The 24,413-nt window shown below is 35.0% G+C and overlaps 2 protein-coding genes across 6 annotated transcripts; both read left to right on the top strand.

Annotated features, from left to right (window-relative positions):
- Positions 1-452: 452 nt before the first annotated feature.
- On the top strand, positions 453-16,126 carry LOC104903833 (glycerol-3-phosphate acyltransferase 9). Of its 5 annotated transcripts, none has more exons than XM_057391809.1 (14): positions 453-695; positions 850-935; positions 1,777-1,982; positions 2,083-2,140; positions 4,093-4,211; positions 9,952-10,051; positions 10,819-10,914; positions 11,023-11,119; positions 11,422-11,509; positions 11,593-11,689; positions 11,808-11,893; positions 13,352-13,471; positions 13,584-13,682; positions 14,502-14,750. In XM_057391809.1, exons 3-14 carry the CDS (start codon positions 1,846-1,848, stop codon positions 14,542-14,544), a joined length of 1,140 nt encoding a protein of 379 aa, XP_057247792.1. In that variant the 5' UTR covers positions 453-695; positions 850-935; positions 1,777-1,845; the 3' UTR covers positions 14,545-14,750. The 5 variants fall into 5 exon arrangements, with proteins under 5 accessions (XP_057247792.1, XP_048492110.1, XP_048492111.1 ...); XM_048636154.2 differs by lacking the exon at positions 453-695 and adding an exon at positions 15,878-16,126 and having other exon boundaries at positions 720-935; positions 14,502-14,582; XM_019251935.3 differs by lacking the exon at positions 453-695 and adding an exon at positions 14,981-15,427 and having other exon boundaries at positions 720-935; positions 14,502-14,582.
- A 2,164-nt stretch (positions 16,127-18,290) lies between these two features.
- On the top strand, positions 18,291-24,413 carry LOC104903832 (lysM domain-containing GPI-anchored protein 2). Its single transcript, XM_010691956.4, has 4 exons — positions 18,291-19,263; positions 22,122-22,242; positions 22,632-22,819; positions 24,094-24,413. Exons 1-4 carry the CDS (start codon positions 18,591-18,593, stop codon positions 24,201-24,203), a joined length of 1,092 nt encoding a protein of 363 aa, XP_010690258.1. The 5' UTR covers positions 18,291-18,590; the 3' UTR covers positions 24,204-24,413.

Below are 24,413 nucleotides of genomic sequence, written 5' to 3'. Positions count from 1 at the left end.
GTTCTTGATTGAATTTTAGAAAAAACCCACCTGGGATCTCAGAGAAAAAAGCATTGTGTTTGAATTTTGATTCAAGAAATGATGAAGATTTCGAGCTGGGTTTTGGTAATTTCGGCTCTTTTATCAGTTTTTGCATTTCAATCTTCATCAATTGATGATTTTCATCAAGCCTATGTGCTAATTTCTTCCTTTTCTTTTCATAAAGTTTCTTGCTTTTTTTTTTATATTTTATTTTACTGAAATTCTGTTGTACAATGTGGAAGTTATGGATAAATGCTGCTTCAATTGTGATTTGGGTGTTTAATGTGTATGCTTTGCATCTGGGTTATGAATCTCAAATTAATTACTGGTTTTGACGTTGAATAGTTCTGGTCTGTAATAGCTCACAATAAATAACGGATTTACTTAGGGTCATTGTTGGTCACGTGACCAACTATTATTTCTGGAAAAAAAAAAATTCATTTGAAGCGTTTTCTCACACGCCGCACGCGAACTGACCACTTCCTCCTTCTCTGTCTTTCTCCTTCGCGAAAAACCCGAAGTACTAACTAGCAGCGCTGCAGCGAGCGACGCCGCGACCGGTAGATCTTGCCACCTCGCCGGTGAGTAGATCTTCAGACACGACAACGACGCAGTTCAGTCGAACGCAGCGGAGCACAGTAGCAGCTGAGCAGCCGACTCGCAGTCGCCGGCGAGTTTGTTATTTTGTTTGATTTTGTTTGATTTTGTTATGGTTTTGTTCGAATTTCGATGAGTAGATTTTGTTTTGTTTGATTTTGTTAGGGTTTTGTTTTGTCTCAAAGAATCTGATTTGTGTAATTGTGTGGTTTGATTTGCGAATTGCGACAGTCACTTCTTCACTTCTTCACTTCTTCACTTCTTCACTTCTTCACTGTCAGTGGGAGGCAGCAGGCGGCAAGGGCGGCAAATTTTAGGTATTCTTCTAATTCAACCTTCTTAATCTTCGCTTAACCGCTTCTTCAATTATTCTTCATTGAATCATTGTTGGGTTGTTGCTGAGAATTGATGTGTATTTGTGTATTTTTTTCAATTGGATTTCATTAGGATTTCATTACGATTGTGTTGTGATTTGGGTATTAGATTAGGATGCCAAAATTGACAAATGATTGTGTATTTACGTATTTTTGTCAATTGGATTTCATTGCGATTGTGTTGTGATTTAGGAATTAGATTAGGATGCGAAATTGACAATTGACTGCTTGCTTGATTACTTGTGTGGAGAAAGAAATGTTTTTGAAGGTTATCAAGGATGATATTATAAATCGATATCAAAATATGAAAACTCGTCGAGAACAATTGTAATATTTTCTAAGTACTATTTGGTTGTAATAAGTACTATTTTTAGGTACTATTTTATTGTAATACGAACTATTATTAGTCATAAATTGATTTTATTTGAAGTAGTTTTCCTTAAATTCATGGATTATCTTATATAGATACGCGTATCCGAACCCGTACCCGTACCCGTATCTGTTTGTTTGTGCAACCTAGTCGGTAGTGATCAACTATTCATAAATTCCTGGATCCGCCACTCCATAGCAGTTGTGTTTGCATTTTTATCTTTAACTTAGTATCTTTTATGCTAATGCGATTTTATCTTTGTAGTTCTTTGGTTTTCTCATATTATTCGGATGTTTATGTTTTCTTCTAATGATTTATTGAAAAAGCATGATTTTATGTTTGCTATATCATATGATCATGTGATATTCTACTTTACCATACAAGTGTCCTCTAATGGCGTTTTCCAATGTTCAGTATCCAAATTTGTGGAACCAGCTAAAGAAAAGGTAGTGCTAAGACCTAATAGGAGATAAGAGTGAAGAAATGAGTGAGAATAAGAGCAAGAGTGAAGATGGGAAGTTATATTCATCAGTAAACTCTGAATTGGATTTGGATCGACCTAACCTCGAAGATTATCTCTCTTCTGAATCCCTCCCTGAGCCTCATGGCAAGCTTCGTTTGTACTTCTCTCTCTCCTTTTTTCTACAATTTACCTTTATATTTTTATTTTTATTGGGTATATGTTGATGTCATTGTGGCATTGAATTAACTTCATTTCAGGAGGGACTTAATTGATATTTCTCCTGCTCTTACTGAGGCTGCTGGTGCCATTGTTGATGTGAGTATTCCAATTTTGATTGAAAAACAAAATTATGCGAACTTTATGATATACCCTCTTAGAATTTCTTGTTAATTGCTGCCTACTTTGTCTTTTGGGTTTTTATTGTTTGGTTGTGATTTGCTTTCTAGGAAATTTGACTGTATTGCCACATTGCAAGTATTCTTTTTTATTGCTTGGGAGGCAGTTTTCATTGCATCATTATACCATACACATGTCGATTTCAGAATTCTTTTAGTTGGGTTGGTGTGGTTAGTTTAGTATAATAATTTAGATCAATTTGATTAATGTCTTTCCATATTCTGGTCATGTATAAGAACTTTTTTGTTGGTCGTAAATGCATATGGGAACCCTTGAAAAACTCATGTACCTTTCACCTTTCTGTTTGGATTTTGATGGAAAGAAGGCTTTGGTCTGATTGGGGGGTGGGGGGTGGGGTAAAGGCTTCTCCAACCCCAAATTCTGAAGTAGACTCATCCAGTATATGTGTATGGGAACGATGGGAGTTTATGAATTTTGGTTTTACTGATATAAAGGCTGGTCTTATGTTCCAACCACCCCTTCCGGGAAGAGCCAAGCAAGGACATTGAGTAGGAGAAAGGGAGGTTTGGGCTTTAGAAGGATTTGGTGTTGCTCATATTTACAAGAGATGCTTCCTTATAAATCAGATCATATTAAAGCTCGCCAGGAAGTACTTGGTACTACGATCATTGGGGGAACCATACCTAACCCCGAAGATGCTCCAGAATCTTTTCGACTGCTCGTTCGAGAACTACGATCTTTGGCTCTGGAACTGAATCATTTCCTTGTATATGAGAGGAACTTCCAGATTAATAGGAACAGAGGGATTGATTTCCTTGTTTCATGTGCCCCTGATTGTCTTAATTTAAGGTGGATCTGCTTGTTTCTCTGGGTGGTTGCTAGATGATGAGCGTGTGGGTACTATAAATTTCTTGCTTTTTAGGATATAATAAATTAAACTAGTTGCTATGGTCGAGTGTGTTAGTATTGAACCATTTGAGTCATATGTTGGTATGAAAGAGGGAAACAACATAGGAAACATTTAAAGTAGGACAACTGTATTAACTTACGGAAAAACTCTACCAATATAGATGAACATGGTAAATGCCCCCTAAGGGAAATGATAGGGGTATTATGGAAGAGGTCTATGAAACTCTAACTAGGTTGTAATGAAGAAACTTTGTTTTTCTTCACATTTGTTTTTTCTCATTACCTTCTTCAAAAATCCCTCAAATTTTATCTTCATTCTTTTATTTTGGTTTTCTCTTTACACATCATTTGATTCTTGTTCCTTGTTACTTCCCTCAGTGTTGGCTTTTCATTTTCCCTTTTTGTGTTAAACTTCTTTCTTCACTTTTTTGTTCATTTGTCACGGAAACGGGTTCTTATGACGATTCATGTTAGTCTTTTTCAAATCTTCAAACTAAGTCCTTCACTTTTTTGTTCATTTGTCCCGGAAACAATTCATGTTAGCTAATCCCAAATCATTCATGTTCACTCATTCACTTTCAAACTTTGAATTTAGCTGTCTATGCCCTTTTCTTCTTTGAGTCATTTTAAATAATTATTATGTTTAGTAATTTCTTCCAACATGCTTAATGACAATTGGAGTTCAATATAGGGTTCAGTTTGTATGTTTGGCTTTGCAATTTCTGCCAGTAATTCATAAGCTTAGTTTGGTTATACTATTGGCTATTGTTATTTGAGGAGTTATTTGTATTTGTTTTGTCCTGTACTCCTGTACTCGAAATATGGGCATTAGTTGCTCAGCTCGAAATATGGGCATTAGTTGCCCCAGCTCAAAATCTTGATGGAGAATAGATGAAATGGAAAACGAAGCGAACCTGTAGGATTCTTATCTAATGCTTTGAAGTTTACATGTTTGTGTTACTAACTTCTTTCAACTCTCTTGTTATGTATTATGTGTCCAGGATTCTTTTACGCGTTGCTTTAAATCAAATCCTCCAGAGCCCTGGAACTGGAATATCTATCTACTTCCCCTGTGGTGTTTTGGAGTTGTTGTTAGATACTTAATCATTTTCCCAATAAGGTTAGCTTTAAAACCTTTTGGAACACGTTATTTTTCGATGTTAATGTCTAATAATCTTCTGATATAAGGTCAAAGGGCATTAGAGAAAGTTTCTTTGATCTGAATCTCCGTTATAAGGAAGTAACAAGAAGACATGAGAATATTCAATGTTCAAGAATTTGGCAATTGGCTTTCTTACTCATGTCAAAGTCACTTTTACCCTCATAAGAATGTGAACTGATTCATGTTTTCGAATTTGTTAAGTCAAATATGTTTAGTATGCTTTGGTGCAAGTTTATGTTAATGGCCATACTGAAGTGATATGCTTTAAATGTTGCTTGAAAATTTATACAATATGCTGTGGTGAAGTTGGTTTTGGTGTCTTTAGCTACATGGGAAGCGGCATGGTAAAGATGATTGAAGTCATGCCAGGGTTGATGGTAGTTTAAATCTTGAAAATTCTTTGGTGCATCGGAAATGCTTTATGTCCTTGACTTCTTTTTAATGTCCAAAAGAAGTTAGTCCTCGCTCAATTAAAAGGGTGAGTCCACTGTCCAAATTAGAAGGGTGAGGCTTTCTGGAATCTAAAAAGTTTTACTCATAGGTTTATGCGATTTATGTAGATATAGATAAGCTCATATCCGAAAAAATCCAAAGTTGAATCAGTTATACTGTATTTAGCAAATATTTAAACTTAAGTTGCTAGTATTCATTTAAAGAATGCATACCTCATAAATAATAGAATAACAATGAGAGGGTATCAGTTACCAATATAAAGTAAAATAGTGTTGTAAAATCATTAGTTTGATATTAAGAGAGAAACACACATATATATTGTGCACTTTTCAATTATCTCCTCCTACTTATACTTTGGAATTAGCAAATTCCTTCACCAGCTTGGTAGACTCATACTTGTTTATATTTGAATAATGGCAGCAACTACAAATAATATGACACAGGTTCAACTTCCAAAGTTGAATGGAAAAAATTATGACTGGTCTATTCAATTAAAAGTATTTTTTTCGTTTTCAAGAATTATGGAGCATTGTGGAGAAAGGATTTACAAATATAACAGATCGAACATCTTTTGAAGCACTGGCACAAGATGCCAATGCCGCTTTGTTAGAAACCGGGAAAAAAGATCATAAGGCGTTGTATTATATATTTTAAGCAGTTAAGGAGCCTGTATTCTATGAAGATATCAATGGTAGAGACATCACATGTAGTGTGGATATTTGCATAGATCCTATGAAGGTGATGATTGTGTTAAGCAGGTACGTTACGTTTGCAAACACTGGTTGACGAATTTAAGTCATCCAGGATGACTCAGAGATGATCGTGTACAAGCGATCATTAATCAAATAAATATCGACGAAGAAGATATAAGTGATGCAAGAGTTGTACAAAAAGTAATCCGTTCTTTGAATAGTGATTTTGATAATGTCGCTTCCTTTATTGAAGAAGCACATGATTTATCAACCTTATCTATTAAAAAGTTATTGGTCTCGTTGTCTTCACATGAGTAAAGAATGTGGCAACGAGGGAAAAGTTCCAATGTAGAACATGCTTTACTGCAAATGTATTAAATCGCGGTGGCTATTATGGTGGCCGTGAACGAGGTCGTGGTCGAGGAAGAGGTGGAAATTACTCTTCTTATAACAGAAATAAAAATGTAGAATGCAATTCTACGGTGAACCACAAAACGACGTCATTTGCACGTCGGGGTAAGTCGAAAATCCAATGCCATTGGTGTGATTAGTTTGGACATTATGCATATGAGTGTCGAACCAAATACCAAATTATATAACAATCAAGTTGAATGAGCCAATGTTGCAGAAGCAGAAGACAATTTACTTTTGGCCTCCAAAGAAGGTATGGATATGTGAATTTTAGAGGCATGAAGTTATTAGCTCAAAAAGATATGGTGACACGTCTACCTCCTCCAGATAACCTTTATGAAGGTTGTGGACTCGAAAAGCATCACCGAGGTCCTCTTGGAAAATCAAGACGTGCTACGAACCCATTGGAATTGGTCCACACAGATATATGCTGTAGAGGTTGAATCTCTTGGCAAAAAGAGGTACTTCTTACTTTTTGTAGGTGATTTGAGCATAAAGAATTGGATTTATTTTATGAAGAAAAATCCGAAGCATTTGAAAAGTTTAAAGAGTTTAAGGCATTTGTTGAAAAACAAAGTGGTTTTGTTTTAAAAATATTGGGATCTAATCGAGGAGGTAAATTCACATTCAACGAGTTTGCTAATTATTCGAAGAAAGAACGCATTCATTGGCAATTGACCTGCAAGTTCTACACCATAATAAAATGGTGTAGTGAAGAGAAAGAATAGAACAATGTTTGAGATGGCAAGAAGTATGCTAAAAGCAAAATCTTTGCGAAAGCCATTATAGGCAGAAGCAGTTTGTTGTGCAGCGTATTTGTTGAACATAAGTCGAACAAAGAGTGTTCATGAAATTACTCGAGAAGAAGCTTGGAGTGGTAATAAGCCTGATGTATCTCATTTGCGAGTATCTGGTTGTGTCGCTCATGCACGCATATGATCAAAGGAGGAAGAAGTTTGATGATAAAAGTCAAAAATGTATTTTTATCGGCTATAGTAATTCAAAGAAGGGTTACAAATTATATGATCCCAAAAAAGAACTAATAATCAGTAGAGATGTTCACTTTGTTGAATGAAGTATGGAAGTGGGGGTGAAACAAATGAGGTCTTTACTGAATCCAATAGTAGACAGTAGTCCTATTGAGACAACCCAAGTGGATAACTTGCTCTTAGGAAACGTGTAATGCCTTCCAGGTATAAAGATTTTATAGTTATAAGAGATGATGATGATGCAAATGAAGAGATAGCAAATGAATTTATGGTAAATTTCTTTTTATTTGCCGATTGTGATCCAATCTCTATGAAGAAGCAATAGCTAATGAGAAGTGGAATCAAGGAAAGGAAGAGGAAATTCATTCCATTGAAAAGAGTAATACGTGGGAGTTGACTACTTTACACGTCGAGAAAAAGCCCATAGGATTGAAAGGGGAATATAAAACAAAATATAGACCTATCGGTGAAGTCGATCGCTATAAAGTGAGATTGGTAGTTAAAGGCGATAAGCAGAAGCGAAGAAGCCATGAAATTGACTGCTTTGAAGTTTTTGCACCAGTCTCTATAATGGATACCGTTCGAATGATTCTGTCACTTGCCACTCATAACAAATGACAAGTTTATCAAATGGACGATAAAACTGCTTTTCTAAATGTACTATATCAGGAAGAAGAAGTATATGTCTGAGCAACCCCAAGCTTTACAAAGAAAGGTGAGAAAACAAAATCTATCAACTCAATAAAGCTCTATATGGTTTGAAGCAAGCACTTCGTGCATGGTATTCACGTATTGATTTATATTTACTTCAAGATGGTTTTCAACAATGTCCACATTAGCACACATTATATGTGAAGAAAAAGGATAATGGTGACATATTGATCTTATGTCTATATGTTGATGATTTGATCTCCAGTGGAAATAATAAAACGGTTTTTTCACCAAATACCCCTGACAAAAAAATTTATTCACTAGATACCCAACTTTTTTCAAAATTCACCGGATGCCCTTGACTTTTAAAAAAATGACACAAAATGCCATTAATGACTAACGGCGGTTAACTCCGTTAGTTATTAGCGTTAATTAACCCTAAAAACCCTAATTAACTCTAAAAATTCGAAGTTAACCCTAATAAATCTAAAAACCCTAAGTAACCCTAACCCAACCCTAGCCCCACCAACCCCTGACCCAACCCCACCATCCCCCCTCCCCCGCAACAACCACACAAGCCCTCCTTCCCCTTCCCCCTCCCCGGCAGCCCCCATGCTGCCCCCCTTCCCCGGCAGCCCCCACGCAAGCCCCCTTCCCCTCGACCTCCCTCGCGCCTCCCCCTCCCTTATTCTCGCCGGCGCGTCGTCAACACCAAAAACGAATGGAGAGAAATGAAGGAATCCAAACGCGTGAACCCCAAGTCTGGCCTCCAGTATGCCGTACCCCGCAAGTTCGGTCGCTGTCACGGCCATTGCCCTAGTTGTCGCCTTATTGTCAGTTCACCCATTCGCCGCTGAGTTCGATGGGGTGGGGGGAAGGGATGAGGAGAGGGAGCGACTAAGCTTGGGATTCGAAGGGGTGGGGAGAGGAGCGGGGATTCGGGTTGGGGTTGTTGGGGGGTGGTGGGCTGGGGTTGGGTTAGGGTTTGGTGGTATGGTGGGTGGGTTAGGGGAGAGAGTGTGTATTTGGGTTACTTAGGTTGACTTAGGGCAAACTTGTAAATAAACACTAACGGAGGACTAACATCCGTCAATAAAAGGGCATTTTGTGTCATTTTTTTAAAAAGTCACGGGTATTTGGTGAATTTTGAAAAAAGATGGGTATCTAGTGAATAAATTTTTTTGTTAGGGGTATTTGGTGAAAAAACCGATAATAAAATTATGTTGAGGAATTCAAGAAAGCTATGAAGGAACATTTCAAAATGACAGACTTGGGGTTGATGTCGTATTTTCTAGGCATTGAAGTACGACAAACTAATGAAGGTATATTTATGTCGCAACAAAAATATTCCACAGATATTTTGAAGAAATTCAAGATGGATGCAACCACAACTACTAGGACTTCAATATCAGAAAGAGTCGAAATGGAAAAAGAAGGTAGTGGAGAGTTGGTAAATCCAACTTATTTCAAAAGTATGGTGGGTAGTCTTCAATACTTGACTTCCACTAGGCCTGATATAGTGTATGGAGTGGGATTGGTTAGTCGGTACATGGAGAAGCCGCATCAACCACACTTGCAAGCGACAAAGGGAATTTTGCGATATGTGAATGGTACTCGAGATCATGGGATCTTCTACACCAACTCAAATACACCAAATTTGGTTGGATACACCAATAGTGATTCGGGTGGTGATTTTGAAACCCGTAAAAGTATTTCTAGTTATGTTTACTATCTAGGAGATAGTGTTGGTTCATGATCTTCCAAGAAGCAACAAGTGGTTGCTTTCTCTGAAGCTCAGTATATAGCAATAACAAGCGGAGTATGTCATGCAATATGGCTTTGAAGAATAATGAGAATTTAAATTTTACTCAAAAGATTATAACGACAATATTTTGTGATAATAACTCATTGCATTAGCCAAGAATCCAGTACTCCATGGCAGAAGCAAGCATATTGATATCAAATATCACTATATTCGAGAGCTTGTTAAAAATTGAGAAGTTGAACTCCAAGTTGAGCTCCAATTTTGCAATTCTGAAGAACAAGTTGCTGACATTAAGACTAAGCCTCTATGAATTTGAAAAGCTTAAAGCTATGCCGGGCATAATTAGTTATAAGTATAACAGAAGTAATATTCAAGTTTGAGGGGGAGTGAAAAATCCAAACTTGAATTAGCTATACTATATTTAGCAAATATTTAAACTTAAGTTGCTAGTATTCATTTAAAAGAATGCGAACCTCATAAATAATAGCATAGCAATGAGAGGGTATTAGTTATCGTTGTAAACTATAAATAATGTTGTAAAATCATTCTTTTGATATTAATAAAGAAACACAAGTATATTGTGTGCACTTTATAATTATCTTCTCCTACTTATACTTTGGAATTAGCAAATTCCTTCCCCAACAATATCATCATATGGCATGCCGTCGTGTAATGGTGCTGAACTTATGCACTGGTGCTACTCTTCCGACTGACTTATGCTTACTGAATTAACACAGGGTCTTAGTTTTGACGATAGGATGGATTATATTCCTCTCTCTCTACATGCCAGTTCATTTCTTACTGAAAGGGCAGGATTCACTGAGGAAAAACTTAGAGGTACAGTTCTAGATTCTTGTGCATTTTAAATTTTATACACATGTCTAGTCCAATAATTATTTAAATATATCTTGTGAGTTCAGTTATATTTTTAAACTGTGAATATTGCCAGAAAACAACACCTATTAGGTATTTATGTGCATGTGCTAAAAAGCATGTTTTGTATATAAAGCAGCAACAATCATGTTAGGAACAATTGTTGATGTGATGCTTGTCGGCAGTTTAGTTTTTTTTTATTATGGAAAAGTGTAGAAAATAATAATAGTAGTAATAATAATAACAACAACAATAATAACAATAACAATAACAACAACAACAACAACAATTTATCATTAATGATTTTATGAAAAAGTTGGAATTTGTTTGGAAATTCCAAAAGCGTACATGACTATCATTTCCAGATAGAGGGAGGACAAGGTCTAGTCGAGCCAAATTTCTGCTTAATATGCAGGTATTGATAATTTTAGGTATTAATGATTTGAGGAATTCCTGAACTACAGAAATGATGTAGAAAGAATAGCTGACCTTATGAGATGTATCATACAATTTAGCTTCGAGTTTAAACAGATTTTTATTAAAATGGTTTCGAATTGAATAGCTTCAGTACTTTATTTCATCATTTACAAGTTTGCAGCTATATTGTATTGATTTGTTGACACTGTATTAATTTAAAATAGATGTGTTTCTTGGGTTCTCTATCACCTTTTATTTTGGTGTTCTTCAAAGATCTACTGTGGTAATTCCTGTTTCCTTGAACTTCCTACCAGCGTTCTTTGGTGGAATTGATCTGCAGTTTTTTTGTTGCATCATGGACGGGAGTGATAAAGTATCATGGTCCTCGGCCAAGTATGAGGCCTAAGCAGGTGTTAGTTTTTCTGTTTTCCTGTTTTCAATAACGTTGTCCTGTGCTATACAGATAAGCTGTACTGACAACAAGGCTGAAGCATTCTTACTCTTTATTCATTAAACAGGTTTTTGTGGCCAACCACACCTCCATGATCGATTTTATTATTTTGGAACAAATGACTGCATTTGCTGTCATCATGCAGAAGCATCCTGGCTGGGTTGGTAAGGCTTATGGTGCAATAGATATGTAATACTGATATATAATACGAAGCTAGCTGGTCAAATTTATAGATTTTTAATGTGGTTTTCTGGCTGCAAATTCAGTGATCTGAATGGTGAAGCATTGCATCTTTATTTCTTGTATAGTTTTGGATGTCTTATGTCGCAAGTTGCAATTAGACATTAGAGAGCTGAAGCATTAGTTTCCTAATATCAAACATAGGTTTTTTGATATTATTGTTCTGGTTGCAAATGGGAAGTTCATGCTATGATGTCCTAATTTCCTCTGTTTCCTTTTGGTGCAGGATTGCTGCAAAGTACTATCTTGGAAAGTCTTGGATGTATCTGGTTCAACCGTACAGAAGCAAATGATCGTGTTGTTGTATCTAGAAAGTGTGTTTCTTAATGGAAAAAAAAAATGTAAAATTGGTCTTTTACCAAGGCTCTTCTAATACTTTTAAGGTTTCATGTTTCAGATTAAGAGAACATGCGCATGGGGCCGACAATAACCCTCTTTTGATATTTCCTGAAGGAACTTGTGTCAATAATGAGTATACAGTCATGTTTAAGAAGGTAAGTGGACTTTCATTTGGTTTCTAGATGACTGCTGTGTAATTTTGAATGAAATTATGTGGACTGTAACTCTTGTTTTAAAAGCATAACTATCATTTATAACTCTTCTCTTGTTTAGGGTGCATTTGAGCTTGATGTCACTGTTTGTCCTGTGGCAATCAAGTACAACAAGATTTTTGTTGATGCCTTCTGGAACAGTAGGAAGTAAGGCCTTCTTTCTTGAGATTTTATATTACCCTTTTTTTTACTATAACTTTTCACGCTATTAACACACCCCACTTTGACCATATTATTTTTCACAATTATATAAAGTTATATGTTATTATGTACTATCTTATTGGATTTGTCTGAATTCATATTTTCAAAATATTTAACTATTATAAACTATACTAAAAGATTCTTAAAGATATTAATGGTCAAAGTTGTATGTTGGCAATGTGAAATTCAAGGTCGAACAAGTAATAATAAACAAAGGAAGTGCTAATTTTATTGTGTCTTTCCTTTTTGTTTGATATTTCTGTTTACTTAGCTTCTTCAGGCATGCTTTTAGTTTTTAGGCTATGTTTACAATCTTGTAAACTACTTTTTCCGTCTATTATCATTGCAACATCACCCCTTGGCACATTATTTAAGAAAGCCATTTGAAAAGGAGAGATAGAGATAAATGAAAAGTGAGACCCATGTAATAGGACTATAGGAGAGAGATAGAGAGAAGATATTACCAAATAAAGGAACTTTGTAATTAATGTGAAACTTCCAAATAAGGGAATCATTGCAATTAAAGAAGAACGGAGGAAGTGTATGGCAACTCTTTTTTTTGGATTATCTTCGTTTAACAACCACAAACACAAACAGTTGCTTTTTTGTGAATGTTTTTTTACAACCACAAACAGTGGAGAAACGTCTATGTATGTATAATCTAACTTGTTTTAAGTACCCATGCCTTGTTGGAGCAAAGGTTTGGGAAAAAATATGGCAAAAGTGAAAATTGGCAGATATTCCATCTTTCTCTAAATGCTTATTGTAGGGCCCACGAGTATTACTTATAACTCCACCATTAATATGATATTGTCCGTTTTGGGTATGGTCCACACGGATTTGTTTTTTGGGCTATTTCCCAGAAAGCCTCATACTAATGTAGTTTGTAAACTCTTATAAACTAGGTAACTCTTTCTTATCTTCCCGATGTGGCACTTAGAGATGTATACCCAACAATCCTCCCCTCAAACCAAGGACCACAAGCCTCCCGTCCAGCAATAATCCGTCTATCATCTTTGTACCGCCGCCAACCTGTGCATTCTCCCAGCCGAACCGTCGGCTTTTACCATTCGTAGGGCCCACGAGTATACCTACAACTCCACCATTAGTATGATATTGTCCGCTTTGGGTCTAGTCTGCATGGATTTGTTTTTTGGGCTCCTTCCCAAAAGGCCGCATCCTAATGTAGTTTGTAAACTCTTTTTTATATTTCCGATGTGGGACTTGGGATATATGCCCAACACTTATATTTAATATTTTATTGTGCTTGTTGCATGAGAAACAAGCAAATGTTGATCTTCAAAAAACCATCCTGAATTTTGTTGCCAAATGCCAATACGTTTTTGGTATATGAATGCTAGACGTATTCTTAGGGGAGTTTTGTCCTATGCTTCAAATATGCAGGCAATCATTTACTACGCATCTTCTTCAGCTAATGACGTCTTGGGCTGTTGTTTGTGATGTTTGGTATCTCGAGCCCCAGACGAAAAAACCTGATGAAACTCCCATTGAATTTGCCGAGAGGTGATTCTCTCCCCCTTTCGTAACAGAACTTATAATTTGTTCATTTGTATACATATTTTATGTTGAATTTATCTATTATCTCGCTACCTGATGTATCTGTTTCTTTTTGCAGGGTTAGGCGCATGATCTCTCATAGAGCTGGCCTGAAAATGGTTCCTTGGGATGGGTACCTGAAGTATTCACGCCCTAGCCCTAGGCTCACACAGAGCAAGTATGTTTAATTTTCTTTTAGTATATCTAACACCTTTTTGGGCTTAGCATTTCTAATGTTAACCTTTAATGTCATTTCTACTGCTCCCCATTCCGTCCTCTTCACTCATCAGAAGGGCCATAGATGCTCAACTCACATTGCCAATGGGATAAGTTTGTCGATACTCAGCCTATGTTCACATTGTTTTAAAGAAGCTAAATATGCAACTCGACTGCTGTCTGGGTTTATCTAGGCTCATAGTTATTGGTGAACATCGATGCACTATCTAGATTGCTTTGTAAATGTGGAAAGTGCAAGTGCCGTCTTAATGACTTTCAATACCTTCAAAGTCACTTGTTTCAACTTTCAATAAGTTTGTCGATACTCAGCCTATGAATGATTATTATCGTCTTTCTGTTGGGCAAGTATTCTGGATCTGGGCATGATTTATTTGGAGCCTGATTCTAGCGGGTTTGTGTGGATAAATTTTGGTTCTTACATATAGGTCTGTCCCAGCCAAATCTACGCCTCTTATTTGGGCAAACACCAACTTGGCAACTCATATGATGACCTTTACTTCTTTCTCTTTTTTTTGTACCCTCACTTTGAGAAGGATTTCTTAGAATTTGGTTTCTGTCTTCCAATTTTAAGTTTCTCTTGGGTTTGGGGGGTAGGATGGCTGTTGGAGTTAAGCATGAATAGTGTTCATTGAAGCCTTGAGATTTTTTAATGCTCCATATCTTATTGTTTGATTAAGGCATTGGATCATTGCATGCATGACTTCAGGTTTACCTCTAAATCCAGAGTACAGAGCTTGACCCTTGCTATGTTGATGTGCAGGCAACAGAGTTTTGCTGACTCAATATTGCGACGCTGTCAATGAAAGTGAACTTCATATCCCAGCTTTATCTCCTCCTTTCGGTTAGCTCTTCCCTTCAACAACTTTTTTGTGTATTTAGCCATCAATATATTACTTGTCCCTCTTGATTCCTAATATACGGTATAAAGTTTTTGTTACATGTGACTTTGTATGTAACTTCCCCTTGAGACATTTTGCGGAAAGTACTTGAAATTGGAGGACATATCTAATTTAAAGCTTCTCAAATAAATATAAACTTGTAACTGTGAAATGCTAATGCTGGAACTTGTTTGCTTACTCCTCTGGCGCACTAAGAAGAGACAAAACCAGGTTTCTTCTGCTGTTTTTTTGGGGATTCTTTTTGATACTTCAGTTGTAATGATCTTGATTCTTGATTTCTACTTTTGGTTTGTCTTAAAATGTTGGTTTATTGTTACCCCAAGATTTCTTTGGCTCCTAGGTATGGCATAAACCCATCTGCTGCTTAGCAGATCGAAGAAAAAAAAAAAAACTTGGAACGGCCGCCAAACATGGCATTTATTAGGGGGATTTTTCTTAGGAAGGAGTGAAGACTTTCTGTTTCTACTCTTGTCAAATTTGTGCTCGATCATAGTAAACGAATCTCCAAGCAAATGCACACAATATCATGCACCCCCTGAATAACTTTGAAAGGAGCAAAATTTATGGATTTTTGATGTTGCAAAATTAGGTAGGCGACATTTTTTCCAGTGTTCTTCTCTGAATTGTTATTGTTAAGTATTGCCTGTTGACAGTAACCTCGAGGTATTGGATTGTCAGAGAGTTCCAACTTGCGAATTAGTAATTCTTGCTTGTCTTTTTGTGTGTAAACATTTACCCTCTACTTTATCTTGGAAATCGAATGGTGTGATAGTTTTAAGATTTTAAACCAAGCAGTCATTTCGAACATGTACATGGATAACAAACTAAATGTACATAGATAACAAGTTAAAATGAACACATGTGTATAGATAACAAGTCAAATAAACATATGTACATCACTATTGGTACATGTTCATTGATATTGGTATGTGTCCATAATCTAGTGTTGTATGTTCATCTTGCTTATGATCCTCTTTATACAGATGTGGGTATGTATTAATTTGGGTAAAAATGAGGTCTTATTCTTATGAATATGTCACGGAATTTTTTTTACAAAAATTACGTACAAATTCATGGCTGTTACTAATATTTGAAATGGGCTATTATACCTTGAGGCGTGGTGGCATTAGTGGTTGAGAAATTCAATTTTATAAGAGTTACAAGCTAGCTAAGTAGAAATATATGTTGATATGCTCGAGTCCTTGCCTCCTTGGTCTTATAGCATATCTATCTTCAGAGTTGAAGAATGAAGATGGTGCCAAAAACTTGGTACTTCTATATGTACCTGTCACTGTGTCTGTGTGGCTGTCTTATACTTGCGTACATGTTTGGGTGACAACTGACATTGTGACAATGAAAATAGTCCCCCTTGAAGGAGGAAACTATATTATGTTTTTTGGACATGATGTAATATGCTTTGCATCACTTTGGTAAAATGAAGTTTAGCAAGTAGCAACATCGAAATAAAAAATGTACTATTAGTGAATTAATGTTGGATATGTACGAGGAGAGAAAAAACCGATGTGTGCAATACGGCAATGTCACAAACATGAAATTATGAGTGATCCTTGTATGGACATGACATGAGCACAAAATCAAACTCAAACCCGAGTCTATTTCTCAACCATGTGTTATTATCTACCGTGGTCCGTGAACAACTCAAGATAAATAGAAAGAAGAACAAATACGAACGTGACCTGTTTACTCACATGGTGACTTTTATCTACGCTACAAGTCTATCATGACTATAAAAAAAGTAAAAAAAAATTCTGCAAGCATTTTTCTAATCTTTGTTTATGTTATTTCATTTTGTGTTTACTCGACTTTCTATCAAATAGTATAGAAAGAATTGGGAATTTGGCACCAAAAAAATATGACATATTTCATTTTTTTTTCAAATTCAATTTTCTCATTTCCTTTTTTTTTTTCAACTGCAATTCTTTGTAGTTTCCACTTCTCACATTTATACAAATATATTAATATGCGTTCCTATCAAAGGAATGGTGTCACGTGGCACTCTTTTGAAACTTCTAATACACATGCTTATAATCTCAATCAGAAATATTAACAATGTGTAGTTACTAGAATTCAAACACATGACTTTTTAAATGAAACATGACAGTTTAACTACTAATCTATTACAATTTAAAAGCTTAATTTTTCAAAGTAAAACATAATAGAGTCTTATAATCATATATTTATATGTAATTATAAGAATGTGGATAACTTTTTTTTATCTTTAACCTTTTTATTAAGTAATAATAACACTCTTACCCAAATTTTATCGTAATTGTTATTTTTACCCCAAAATCCCTTTTTTTAACAACTTATCATGTTATAATGTCCAATTCTCAATTTTGCACTAAAAAGAATATTACGAAAAACTAATAGAATTAATTATGAAATTATGAATATTAATATATTTGATAATATAACTGATCCGAGACATCGTCCGGGTCAAAATACTAGTTAAAACTTGATTATGTTTTGTGGGCACTGTCTATTTATTCAATTGAGTAATTTGACTTGATTCTCTCCTCACTGTTCTGAAACTATTGTGGGGCTGTTTCCATTAAAATAAAAAGTGTTATTTGGTTAATTAACTTAAAGCAAATGATTAATATTCTAATCCTTTATTTTAATAGTGTGGTTAAGAGTTAAGTAACTAACTAATTGATGATCAATATTGGTATGTTTAAAAATAATGTGTGAACAACCATATGATTTGACTTCTAGAAAGTAGAATGGAGAAGTGTCCAACTCACACGCTATATGTTTATTTTTTCGGGGTTGACTTGTATTAGTCTTGGGACGCCATTATTGTCCAAATATAAATCCTTCAAACGCATTATTTTCTCTGTTATTATTCCGGGTGTCACACTCAATAGTTTTAAACTATTTCCGTCCGAGATTATCATATATCTTTAGCTCATCAGAATGATAGGTTGTTAATAATATATTAGTTCGTATAAATGATATTATTATTAGCCGAAACAACCAATCTTGACCCGGCGTTAGTGTATTTTATTCTTTAACAAATTCAGTGGTATAAGTTTTGCACCATGTAATTATTAGTATGAAATTATTATGAGATAAACAACATAGTAGTAGTATATTATTTGCATTAAGTAAGATAAAAGGCTGATACTTCAAAAATGAGAAAAAGATAAGATAAAGGCTGACTATACTAGCTTTATGATAGGAACAAGAATTGTCTAACTTTTTTAAGTTCAGTTTTCATTCATTTTCCTTGCGAAAGTGCAACTTTTCCACGCAACTTCATTCCACTTCGCCGACGTAATGAATGTTGAAAAACAGTAGAGCATTGGATATCGACCCCACTGGCTCTCACTAATAAGGTCTTTGAACCCACAATTAAATATCAATCAGCTATCAATTATGGTTGAGTAGACTCGGAAATTTAAGTCGACTTTAATCCAAATCTTTTATAACTCTAGTCGAGTCTAATCCGTTTCAGTATAAATTATTTATCTCGAGTTTAAATCCAATCGATCGACTCTAATCAAAATCAAAATAAAATTTACGAAAATAATCTTCTTTTCATTTTTCGTTTGAAAATAATCTTTGACTAATCCAAATCTGAGCTCTACTAAAAGTAAATTCTACCAACGACAGTCGTTAGTCTTGGGTTTGAATCGGAAACTTTCATATCTAGAATTTTATTTGTTCATCAATAGCCTCTAAACTGAGGGCTTCCCCTTCCAAGTTTCCACACAAGAAAAGAAAGGTCCCCTACTCCTCTCATTCCTTGCTAGTCAAAGTCCACTCTATTCTTTCACTTATGAAAACCTCAACCAACCAAACAAACCTAAACCCAACATACATCAATAAATACCTCCTTTCAAAATTCAAACTTTACACCTCTTTCATAAACAAACTTAAAGTTTTTATTAGTAAGCACATATCTAGTTTCATTTCCATCAACAAAAATGAGCACTTTCTCTCTTCACCCAGCTCAACTCCTCCTCCTACTACCACTTGCTCTCCTCCTCCTTTCTCCACCCTTAACCACCGCCCAACAACCACCCGCCTTCACATGTAGAACCCGATCGACGTGCCGAGCTCTAGTAGGCTACATCTCCCCCAACACCACTACAATTGGGCACATCCAAACTATGTTCCAAATCAGAACTCTCCGTACTCTCCTAGGAGTCAACAACCTCCCTCCCAATACCCCACCAAATCACACCGTCCTTGGTAACTCAACGGTCAGGATCCCTTTCCCTTGCATTTGCAACAATGGTACAGGGATCTCTAACCGTGTACCTTACTACACTGTAGTACAAGATGATGGTTTATCTCATATAGCTGCTTCGGTCTTCTCAGGACTAGTGGAATATAATCAAATTGCTACTGTTAATAATATCACAAATGTCAACCTTATTTTTGTGGGACAGAGGTTGTGGATCCCACTTCCTTGTAGTTGTGATGACGTGGATGGACAACAGGTGGTTCACTATGGACATGTTGTGGCTTCTGGGAGTAATGTCAGTCAGATTGCGGCTGATTTTGGTACTAGGTCGGAGACTTTGATGAGGCTGAATAATATGACTGATCCTGAACAACTTATTGCTGGTCAAGTGCTTGATGTTCCTCTAAGAGGTGATTCTTCTCTCTTTTTATTATCTTCTGTTTCTTGCTTTTCTTTACTCAAATAATTCAATCACCAAAAGGTCAGTTCTCTGCAACTTATTTGTCCTCGGACTTATTTAAAGTTTGTTGAAACTCGAATTTGTTGTGTACATGTGAGTTATCCCATATTGGAGAAAAAAGAGAACAAGTATCATATTATTATAAGTTAAATTTATTAGGCACAGGCTTGTTGTGCACATATGAATTGTCCGACATTTAAGAAAGACGAGAAAATATCACATTCATTTGAAAATTTTGAACTTTTCAGGACTAATTTTACATATTAAATAGAGTTTTTTTTATTGGATTTCTTAAAAATACTTGAAAAATTTGCTGCCAAATACATCCGATAAAGTAGACGTGTATGATCAATTATATAACAAATGACTTTTTTGTTATAGATATTTTAGCATGCGTAATTGTTAGTAGATTGTTCATGAAAAGAAATAATATGAGGGTGTGAAATTAAATGTATTCACACATGACTAGACCAAAATTATAAAAGTCGGAATCATTCATTTTCTATGGGTGGTGAGTTCTGGTGACCTTAAGATAGCGAACGGATAATAATGAAGATTCGAATTCGAGCATAAATGACAAAGGAAAAACAGTTACGAAGTTGGATTTTGTAGTCAGTAAAAGGCTGCTATTTTCCTCCCGTGGCTTGCATGTGCACGTGTTTTCTCTTGCGTTTTGCCTACTTCTATACTTTTGTCCTAAAATTTCATTCAACATGTATAAAAATCCAAACAAATTAGGCCTTGTACTAGTGAAAGTTCTTTGTTTACTGTGCCGGTGACATCCAAGTATCATATTCTATTTAGAAGAAGTAAAAACCAGTTTTAAAATGACTAATGGTAAAGAAACAGACAAGTTAGGATTACCAAGGTGATGACATGATGTCGCTATATTTGAATTAACTATGTTAATTTTTAGATTTATATGAAAATGGGCCTGGGTAACCCATTAAGGAAGAGGAGAGTTTAGTCCACTTACAAGGTAGGAGGTTCCATCCTAAAACCAATTGGTGATAGGAGGAGTAACTTCTTATCTTATAAAGTGGTTTATTCTCTCCTCTTTCTCCAATGTGGGACACTCACAAGTGGGCACTTAATGGGTTTCAACAAACTACTTATGGATAAACTATTATTCTATAACTTCGATTCCGTTTCATTTCGATTGACAGAAACTAAACTGAATTGACAGATACTAAATTGTAAAGACTAATTGAATTGAACTGAAAACGACTAAAAAAAAAACAGAATCGAAATTTGCGTTTTCAAGAGTTAGTTTAAGTTTACAAATTTAGTTTAACGGTAACTCTCATTAATAAGTAGAAAAGCAGTTATGATGTGGGGCTCTGTTAGTTTATTTGATAACTAGTTTTTATATGCACGCGATGCGTGCGAAGCTGCGTAGAAATTTCTTTAGGAAATGTAGAAAATTAAATTAATTGTTAATTTTTTTTTTGAGGGGAAAATTAATTGTTAATTATATTTAATAAATTAGGGATATTTGAATTGTTGATGGTTTTCTTTTTGTAAGGTCTTTTTTATTTTTTAAATTAATTAGGTAGTTTTCTTTTAAATTTTTTAATTTTTTATTTTAAAATTAAAGTAAGCAGTTAGAATAGAGATGTAATGAGGGTAAAATAGGGTTTCTAATATTTTGGTGTCCTACCCCTCTTCCCATATAGAATAGAGATTAATACTTGTAGTTGTTGAATTATATGAGCGAAATACTAGATGATTTACTCGGAGAACTAGGGGGGTGGAACTTTGCAAGTTGAGGCCCTAGACGAATAACAGCAAAGGCTCTGGGCCCAACCACTTTATTTGAGCAAATATGGGCCCAAGTTCATATTTTTTAACCCTTAATAATTGCTTGTTTTCACGGGTTACACAGTTGTCTCATCTGTTGCAATAGTTTGCAAGCAACACTAAACAGTAAACACCAATACGGCAATACAACTGAAAATGTGATAACGGAAAGTCTGAAACTGATAAATTGCTATAACTAATGTCATATTTATCGTTTGAAATGTAATAGTAACTGAAACTAATAAATTGCTAAAACTAATGTCCTATCTAGTAAGTAGTTTCTTCAATTAGGAATTTTGTTTTTTAAGATGTGAATATATAATTTTCATTTCTATGTCTCAACGAGTTCCCGTATCTTATACATAATTACATATAGTTTAGTGCGAGAATCGAGATGATCATCACTGACTTCACTGTAATTGAACTAGTCGTTCTTTTAGTGATTGCTATTTCATTTCACCTACCCATTCACTTATTACAAGTTAAGTAGCTTTTGAAAATTAGCTACCACATTCTCCTCCAATAGCAAATAGCAATAACTAGTGCCTTTTGTGCTACAATAAGCTTTTTGGGAAGATAATTGGTTGGTCATGCCAGAATAGTTATGTTAAACCCATTTCAGAGATGATAGTTCTTTATTTGCATATCATTTCCTACATAAGGATGAAATGATAAGGAGAAATTCACTGGTTTGACAATAGCATCATAGTGTGGCTCTGTTTCGGCAATATTAGCTGAAAATGAACTGAAACTGATAAGATAAAAATGAAACTGATAAAGTTTTGGAACTAATAAGATTTTGGAACTGATAAGGTAGTTGTTAGCTTATAATATCCAATGCATATATTTGGTCATTTAAAATTAGACTAGAAAAAATTATAGAAAAGTTGATATTTCGAAATTACACATTGAAACGAATCCAACAAGATTCAAAATGATATTGTTCATATGATGCTTTTATTTCCCTTTTTTCCATCCTTATGGTTAGTTTGTTTTTCCCTGACGCAGCTTGTAATTCAAGCTTGAGGAGCAGCTCCCCTGACTCCTCCATGCTACTCTCTAATGGCAGTTACGTTTACACTGCCAACAACTGCGTGATGTGCAACTGTGATGCGTCAAATAACTATACGTAAGTTCTTTGTTTGTATCGTATATATACTCTTCTCGTCTTCAAATATATTTTGCGTAGTATTTCTGGTTAATCCACAAGTAAATTTCGTATTATCCCACTTGTTAATTCGACCTCTCTCTCATTTATACTCTCTTTCATATCCGATGTAATGTGGGACAGTGGGACTCCCTAGTAACCCGGTCTCTAATCAATAATTTTATTATCACTTACACATTATCCACCAAAAATCTTACATGCTCTATTAAGAATCATTAACATGTGTGTACAAACATAACATAAATATTATTTGAGAACGGATATAGTATCTTCATATATGTTTGTTTCACATAAACTATAAGATTTTGGTTATGATATGATTAATGTGAAACTTGAATGGATTCTTTTAGGCTGCAATGTCGCCCATCAGGACTAAGTGCAATGAATTGGCCTACATGTCCTGCTATGAGATGTGATGCTGCGAATATGTCACTTGGTAACTCGACTACATCGAGCTGCAACCGCTCAACTTGTGCCTATGTTGGCTACAACAGAGAAACCGTTCTCACAGACGTCATTGATGAAAATACTTGTCTAGGTAATCTTCAAATTTCTGTCTAAGAAGACATTTGATCGTATGCCTTTTCGTGTATCTTTGCTTCATTTCATGAAATGCTCAAAAGAGAACATAAGTCAGATAGTAAAGACTAATGGTAACCAATTACAAACATGTGATATAAGGTAGTGTTTGGAAATTTGTATTTCATTTCAAATAATGGAATTGAAATATGGAATTTTAAAGTTTGTATTTCAATTCCTAATCATGATTTTGTAAAGGGAGTTTGATAGAGGAGAGAGAAATAGAAGTTTAATGGAGGAAAGAGAAAAAGTGTGTGTTAACTAAAGGAGAGAGAAATAAATATTAGAAAAAGAATGACTGGAGTTGGGATATAGATAGTCATGGAGTTGGGATATGTATGAAGAGAGAATTTAAAATGACAAGGTAATAGCTTGGATTTGAAATTCTACTAATATAGGCTTTTGATAAGAATTTGGACAAATTTCATAATTTCAAATTCCATGTCATCCAAACAATAGATTTCATCCAAATTCAGGATTTGAAATGAAATCTTGCTATCCAAACATAGCATAATTGGATTTGTTATTTACTTTCCTGCTCTTATAAATCTCATACACCCATAAATATGTAAATTAACCATCTTTTGAAATTTTTGTTTTTTTTTAAAGATTTCTGGACATTTTTGTCTTTGATTAAGAAAAAGTTTGAGCAAAACTCTCACAATTCAGACAAATTTTATGGAATATCCATGACTTTTATAAAGTAAATTGGCTTGCAATAGGATTTAAACGCGTGACATATTGCTAATTTGCTATTATACATAGTATAATTACCATCTCAACAACTTTTAATCATGCTTTAAATGGCCGCACTATTTTATTTGTACCTTTTAAATGTTGAGTTTTCTTTATTATATTTTAATGCGAATAACACATGGAATAATGCCCGGGTCCAAATACCAATTATGCATGCAAAAATGTAACCAAAGTACCGAACATAAATACTTCCTCTGTTTTTTCTTTTAGTTGCAATAATTTTCATTTATAGGTGTTTTTTTAGTTGTAACAATTGCTTTTTTGGTAACCATTTTGAGGCAATTTGACAATTTTATCCTCACTACCTCGCATGCAAAAATTGAGTCAAATTATACTATCTTCTCTTTCCTTAATATTTGTGCAAAAAGGCATTTATTGCAGCTAATAAAAAATAGAGGTAGTGTATTTACAAAAATGTTTTCAACAACGTTTATTAATGGATGGAAACTTTGTGTTTGCCTGAATGTTGTAATGCAGCCCCGGGAACGGATGACAGTAACCAAGGTCCGGAGGTTCTTTGGAGAGGTTGGAGTTTGGCTATTGTATTGCTTTGTCTTCAGGTGATCATGTTCCAAAGATTTCTATGATTCGTTTATACTTGGACTTTTGTGTGTTGTTCTAGTACACTAGGAGTTAGTTTTTGTTTTTCTTTCTTAGTGTTTTTCTTTTTGGAAGGGGGGGATTTATGAAAGAGTTGTAAGTGAATAATTTTGTGGCATTTGTATGAGAATTGTGTGGTTCAATATTGTTTTGTAATGCATCAGGTTTTTGGCTCGGGAGATGCCCGTCTACTTAAA

The sequence above is a fragment of the Beta vulgaris genome, chromosome 9 (genome assembly GCF_026745355.1).
Source record: "Beta vulgaris subsp. vulgaris cultivar EL10 chromosome 9, EL10.2, whole genome shotgun sequence".
NCBI classification, from domain to species: Eukaryota; Viridiplantae; Streptophyta; class Magnoliopsida; order Caryophyllales; family Amaranthaceae; genus Beta; species Beta vulgaris.
Note: the sequence above shows the minus strand (reverse complement) of the source record. Positions and strands in the feature narration are given on the sequence as shown.